Source organism: Apteryx mantelli, chromosome 31 (assembly GCF_036417845.1).
Source record: "Apteryx mantelli isolate bAptMan1 chromosome 31, bAptMan1.hap1, whole genome shotgun sequence".
Classification (NCBI taxonomy): Eukaryota; Metazoa; Chordata; class Aves; order Apterygiformes; family Apterygidae; genus Apteryx; species Apteryx mantelli.
This window is the reverse complement of record NC_090008.1, coordinates 2,069,537-2,076,314: the sequence shown is the minus strand read 5'-3', so window position 1 is coordinate 2,076,314 and position 6,778 is coordinate 2,069,537. Positions and strand designations below refer to the sequence as shown.

General features: G+C 59.6%; 1 protein-coding gene across 1 annotated transcript; it reads left to right on the top strand.

The window, feature by feature from the left end:
• The first annotated feature begins 34 nt into the window (after positions 1-34).
• Positions 35-6,278, top strand: POLR3C (RNA polymerase III subunit C). Its single transcript, XM_067313507.1, has 15 exons — positions 35-120; positions 491-667; positions 1,372-1,627; positions 2,162-2,347; positions 2,497-2,585; positions 2,876-2,980; positions 3,209-3,301; positions 3,713-3,793; positions 4,279-4,330; positions 4,438-4,498; positions 4,600-4,750; positions 5,220-5,321; positions 5,597-5,646; positions 5,809-5,958; positions 6,049-6,278. The coding sequence occupies exons 2-15, from the start codon at positions 521-523 to the stop codon at positions 6,128-6,130; spliced, it is 1,605 nt and encodes a 534-aa protein (XP_067169608.1). The 5' UTR covers positions 35-120; positions 491-520; the 3' UTR covers positions 6,131-6,278.
• Positions 6,279-6,778: the final 500 nt, after the last annotated feature.

Sequence of the window (6,778 nt, the reverse complement as noted above, 5' to 3'; positions counted from 1 at the left end):
TCCGCAAGTCCTCCACAGCGGCAAACGAGGCGAGGCGGCGCCAGGAGGACCGGAAGTAGCCGCCGGAGGGCCGGAAGTGGAGGTTGCCATGGTTGCGGCACGGTCCGAAGCCGGGCCTAGGTGAGTGCGGGCCCAACCTGAGCCCTCCCGGGGGCGGCGGGAGCGGCCGGGAGCGGATCCAGGGGCCTGGAGGGGATCCAGGGGCCCGGACCCCTCTCACAGCCCCTGGTGGGGGGGGGAAAACACAGGGGCCCGGGCCCTCTGACGGGGCCACCTGCCCAGCCCCTGCCAGGGGGACCCAGGCGTCCGGGCCTTCCTCTCCCCCCGGGGGATGTATCCAGTGAGGACTCGGCCTCACACCAGTCGCATCCATTTTGCGATGGGCCGTGGACTGGTTTTGCTGGGCAGAATCGAGCCCCGGGAGCGCGCGCGTGTCAGAGCGGCCCCATCCCCTCGTAACAGCCTTAATAACCTCAGCGCTCTTCCCCAGCTCTGCCGGGTGTTTTAATCTGCCGCCGCGATGACTCAGGCGGAAATAAAGCTGTGCTCCCTCCTGCTGCAAGAACATTTTGGGGAGATCGTGGAGAAGATAGGCACTTATCTCATCAGGACGGGCACCCAGCCGCTGCGAATGATCGTCAGCGACACGGGGCTGTCACTAGATCAGGTAACATCTGACATCTACCCACTTCAGATTTAACCCCAGTCCGATCGCTGGAGTTAGATAGTGCTGCTGAGCTGAGCAGCCTGGACTGCTCTGATATCAGCGTGAGCTGTCAGTCATCGCTGCTGCTGTTCCTGAAGGAGAAACTCTTAAAATAAAAAGAGTGAAAAGGACAAATGAAAACTTTACTGCTTAAAAAGAAATGAGTTTTCTTAAGCAGCAGAGATGGCGCGTAATCTCCCATGGAAGGAGCAGAGCATAACTCCGACTGCTCGGTAGGATGCAAAGGCAGGGAATGCAGTCCAGAGCGACAGCGAATGATGAGCAGGGGACAGGAGGCCTCTGGTGTTGGCAGGAGGAGCTGGGAGTTCACGTTGGCCACCCAGCATCCCTCTGGGACTCTGCTGGACCCCAGCTCCTCAGCTTGTGCGGTGACTGGGAGGGGACCCCGTAGGGCCCCCAGCAGCCGGCCCCGGGGAAGCCCAGGCTCCTCGGGACTTCCAGAGCCCTCCCCACCTGCACAGATCCCCGCAGTGAGCACTCGGCACCTGGGAGGGTCACAGCCGGGGGTGGATATTGGTGGTTCCTCGGGAAACGCGCCGTGCACCCTGCCGTGAGGCACCCTCGGCCCTGCCCGCTGGGGATCAGCGCTGAGGGCGATTCCCTGCATTTCATCGCTTAACTGAGCCCCTCTGTGCCCCGGGCAGGTTAAGAAAGCGCTTTGCGTCCTCATTCAACACAACCTGGTGACGTACCAGCTGCAGAAGCGAGGCTTTGTGGAGTACGAGGCCCAGTGCAAGCGGGTGCTGAGGATCCTCCGGTACCCACGTTACATCTACACCGCCAAGACCCTCTACAACGACACGGGCGAGCTCATCGTGGAGGAGCTCCTCCTCAACGGCAAAATGACGATGAGTGCGGTGGTGAGGAAGGTCGCGGATAGGCTGACCGAAACGATGGAAGGTGGGAAACTCCGGGGAGCCACTCCTCTCTTTAGAGAAAGGATCTGGGAGTGGGAGGAGGTGGAGCGGCCGGTTTTGTTCAGTGAATGTGTTACTGGAGGCGGCTGGAGTTCGGCTGACCTGCAGAGCAGTCCCAGAGCAACAGGAGGGTGCAGAGAAGGTGGTTTCATCTGCGAAGGTCCCGTAAGGGAGAGCGGGGAGAAGGGACAGGGAGAAAACTGCTGCTCGGCAGTAAGTTGCATGGAGATGGGCAGGGAGGCTGGCATTTTTTCAGGAGATGGGATGTCAAACGTGTTGTATCATAGAAGTTCATCGGGCACTTAAAGAAGGAGGCATCCAAAGCAGCCTGCGAAGGTCTGACCCGCTACCAGAAGTCAGCTGGAGGGTTATAAACGCTGCCCATCCCCGGCCCGTCTCCGAGCAGCCTGTTCGCAGCGGCTCCCTGAGGAGCACTACACTTGCCTCGTCCTCCGGAGCCGCAGAAACACCTCGGGGCTGCCAAAGCTCATGCTGCTGCCTCCGTCCTCTGTCCTAGATGGGAAGACCATGGATTACGCTGACGTCTCGAACACGTTTGTACGCCTGGCGGACACGCACTTCGTGCAGAGATGCCCGCTGGTCCCCGAAGCTGCTGAAACCCCAGAGGTGCCGCCTCCCCCTGCGCCCACGCTGGTGGTCAACGAGAAGGACATGTACGCTGTGCCCAAGCTGAATCTCATCGGTGAGAAGCGCCCTGGCCCCATCGGTCCTCGGGGTGACCCTGGCTGGTCCCAGCAGGCGCTCGGGGAGCGCTCGGCCAAACGCTGGTCTGACTTTTCCCGTGAAACCGTGACGAAAGCGTTAAAAGCAAATGCTGTCTTTGGGTAACAGGGAAAGGAAAGCGGAGACGATCGTGTGACGAGGAGGAGAACCGTGAGCACAAGGCTAAAAAACAGAAGCAAGATGGAGAAGGCGCTGAGGTACCGGGGACGTTTCTCATACCCTGAAGCAGCGTCGTCCTTGGCTTTGGGGGGCCATGAGGCAGAGCCGGGTCTGCAGCACGGGGAAAGGGCAAGGGCTGCCTTCTGCTGAGGGCAGGACGCTGGCTGTCCCCTGCACGTAACCTCCGTCGTCTCCATCCCTGTCCTCCTGCGTGCTGAACGCCTCGCTCCTCTGCTTGAGCTTAAGGGCTCGAGGTGTCCAGCACCTCCCAAACGCATCCTCCTCGGGGGCAGGAACCGGATCTCTCCTCTCGGCTCTTTCCCCCCAGCCCCCGCCTGACGATGGCATTTACTGGCAAGTCAATATCGACCGGTTCCACCAGCATTTCCGAGACCAGGGAATAGTCAGCGCCGTGGCCAACCGCATGGATCAGGTCCGTAGAAACACTCCGAAACCCGCTGCCTTGCTCTCTGCATCGGTGGGGGGTTTCTGATGGGTCGTAGTCATGGTGGGTATGTTTTAAATCCGACAGGTCAGAGCGAGGGGCAGGCGGGGGCGGCCCGCGTTGGGTTGTTGCTGCAGGAAGAGCTAAACTACGGGGTGGGCGTTGTTCGGCACCTTTCCGGGGACGCTAAGGGCCGTTTCCTTCCCCTGAAAACAGACCAGCAGCGAGATCGTGCGGACGATGCTCCGCATGAGCGAAGTCACCACGTCGTCCAGCGCGCCGTACACGCAGCCGCTCTCTTCCAACGAGGTGAGCTCCTGCCCGCTGGAAGCCGGCGTGCAGCCGAGGAGGCCCCTGCCCGCGCGCACGGCTCCGGCACCCGCATTGCGCCAGGGCTGCCCGGCGCACGGCGCTGCACGAACACAGAACAGGCCGTGGCGGCGCATTAGCCCTGCTGAATGCTCGCGGTAGCTCGGGTGCGGTGGTTTCCCCCTGGTTCCTGCCGCTCACGCGCAGCCCCAGTTCCACACTGAAATGCGGCTGGTTATGAGAGGGGGATTTGGGGACGGGACTCGCGAGTTCTCTCGCACTGATTTGTTGTACGATTTCTCCTCCTGTCCTGGAGGGAGGAGGGTTCCTAGAGCAGGGTCAGGCAACCTGGTTATTCTGGATTCGATCATTTTAACGCCACTTATGTTCTGGCTGTTTCTCTTCCCGTAGATATTCAGATCTCTTCCAGCCGGATACAACATTGTGAAGCAAGTTTTGGATCAGTATCTCACTCTGTTAGCAGATGACCCAGTAAGCGGCACGTGATTATCTTTACTTCTCTAATGCGAGAACTCAGTCGTAACATCCAGTCCTGTGGGAGGGCCGTGAGGAAGTTAACGCGACTCTTCAGCCGAGCGGTTCCTCACTGAGCTCCCTGCACCCCGCTGCCGAGAGGGGAAGAGTCTGTTCCGCTTCCTGCCTCCTTCCCTTGTCCTGGTTTATCACAAAGCTTCTGCGTCTGGGATTAGCCACACGATGGGGAGATCTCAGGCTGAGGGGAAAAGCAGTTTTCTACTCATATATATGATACTGATATAGATATTCAGTATATCTAAAATATACTGAAAGTGAATCTCATCATGTTAAAAATATGGGCAATACATTAATATCAGGGATTTTTTTTCTTCACTAAGAACTATGTTCTGCATCGAATGACTTTTTACTATCGAGATTATATGAAGATCAAGATTTTCATAATTTTGGCACATACTGAACTCAGTTCTTCTATCTTGTAGCTCGAGTTCGTGGGTAAATCGGGGGACAGCGGCGGGGGCATGTACATTGTCAGTATCCTTTATGGGTAACCTACCCGGCGCAGCTAGCAGATTCGGTGCTTCCCGGTGCGTAAAATGATTCCCGAGTGCTCCTGGTATCCCTTGACATAGTTTGTACAGATCTTCACAAGGCTCTTGCGTCTCTGGCAACGGCAACCCTGGAATCCATCGTAGAGGAGAGGTAAAGCGGCGATTTGAAGACTTTAGAGGCTTTTTGGCCCTTTCTCATTTCTCTCTTCCAGTCTCCATCCACTGGTTTAATTATTTTTCTCTCCCACTTAGATTTGGTTCCCGCTGTGCCAGGATATTTCGCTTGCTTCTGCGGAAGAAGCATTTGGAGCAGAAGCAAGTGGAGGACTTTGCCATGATCCCAGCCAAAGAAGCCAAGGACATGCTGTATAAAATGCTGTCCGAGAACTTCGTGTCCCTGCAGGTGAGTGTTCCCACTCTGCCGTCATCGGAAGCGAAGTGACGTGCGGACAAAGAATGAGGCCTGGTGGCTGGAGAGCGGAGCGTGATGGACTCACGCCTGTCCGTAGAGGTGCCTCTGAGATCTCAAAGCCTTCCCCAGCCACGAGCGAACGTCACTCGCCCGCTTCGCACAGGAATGGCGTTGAAGGCACTTCCAAGCATCGTTTCTGTGAGCAAGGGACACTGCGCCCTGCACGTGACGCTGGCAAGACTCCAGCTCGCTTTGCTTTTCCGAGACTGGATGGGAGCTGTGCCCAGAGGACGGAGAGCTGAGCCGGCAGGCGCAGAAGAGCAGGGAAGCGGGTGCTGGGATGATGCTGAGTCTCTAAGGAAGCTGAGAGCCCTCTCGCAGGGCTGTCCCGGGCTGCTTGTGGCACGCGCGGTGACGTGCTGCGTGTTGAAGGCCTCCCTCTTCTCTCACCCACTGTCAGGAGATTCCTAAGACTCCAGACCACGCGCCCTCCCGGACCTTCTACCTCTACACCGTGAACATCCTGTCCTCTGCGCGGATGCTGCTGCACAGGTGTTACAAGGTACCTCCTCGTGGTGTCCATGAATGGTCCCAGTCCCGCACGCTCCCACGGCGCCCCTTTGCCATCTCCCTTTTGGGGTTTTGCTGCCAGGAGAGGCCTCATTGCAGCGAGGGCGTTTCCCCCCCTGCGCTCTGCAGCTCGATGCAAAGGCCTTTGTCCGTATTTCCCTGCAGCGACCAACAGCCCTTCCACGCTGTGAGCAGCAGCCCGAGCGCCGTTGGCTGCCCTGTTGCTCCTTCCCTAACCCTGCTCTTCGTTCTCCTTCCTCTCCCCAGAGCGTGGCCAACCTCATAGAAAGGCGGCAGTACGAGACCAAGGAGAACAAGTGAGTGACGCTCACCGCAGCTGGGGCCGAAGTCCTCGCGCTGGCTCTGGCTCCACCGTGGGCTCTGCAGCAGGGCACGGGGCTGCTTGGAGCCACCGGATGTGGATGGGGAGATCCACGGGAGTTGGAGGACCCCGAGCCACCTTTTCTTGTCCCCTCCAGGCGGCTGCTGGAGAAGTCGCAGCGGGTGGAGGCTATCCTGGCGTCCATGCAGGCCACGGGCGCCGAGGACGTGCAGCTCCAGGAGATCGAGGAGATGATCACGGCCCCCGAGCGCCAGCAGCTGGAGAACCTCAAACGCAATGTCAACAAGTGAGTGCCCATGGTGGGAGGGGACACCAGGGTCCCCTCGCACACCGTCTGCCTTCCTGCACACTCCTGGCCCCTCCGTCTCTTCTCCAGGATCGACGCCAGCGAGAACCAGGTGGATGAGACCATCTTCGTGCTGGAGTCGTTCATCGAGAGCACCTTGAAGAAGCCCTGAGGGTGCCCTGGCCGGGGGACACCGCATCCCAGCCCCCATTTCGGGGTCCTGGCTCAGCCTGGTGGCAGCGTTGGCCTCGGTGCTCGCACCTCTGTCAGCGCTGACACTGTTTCTGCGGAGAAAAATAAACTAAACCCAAATGCTGCTGCCTGAGAGCATGTGGGGACAAGGTGTGACGGTGACAGGGCGTGATGGTGACGGGGTCCCTGCTCCTGCCCGGGGAGTCCCACAGTTGGAGGGACTGTGCGTGGGGGCAGAGGGGCTTTGATGGCAGAGCCCTGGGTGCTCTAGGGGTGATGCTGTCCCCTACCCTATGGCTGACGCTGTCCCCTGAGGGTGGCACTGCCCCAGGGGTGGCCCTCAGCTGTGGAGGGTGGCCCTGTCCTAGATGTCCCAGGGATGGCACTGCCCCAGGGGCTGGCTCTGTCCCCTTCCCTGGGGGGGTGGCAGTGTCCCCTGTGTGCCCCAGGGTGGACCCTGTCCCCTACCCTAATGCTGCCACTGTCCCTTGTCCCCCATCCCAGGGGGGACCCTGTGCCCTGCTTTCCCCATCTGGGGCACTGTCCCCCCCCCCGGGAGGTGGCACTGTCCCGGGAGGGGGGGGGGTCCCCGGGGAGGTGGCACCGTCCCTTGTGCCGCCCCGGGACG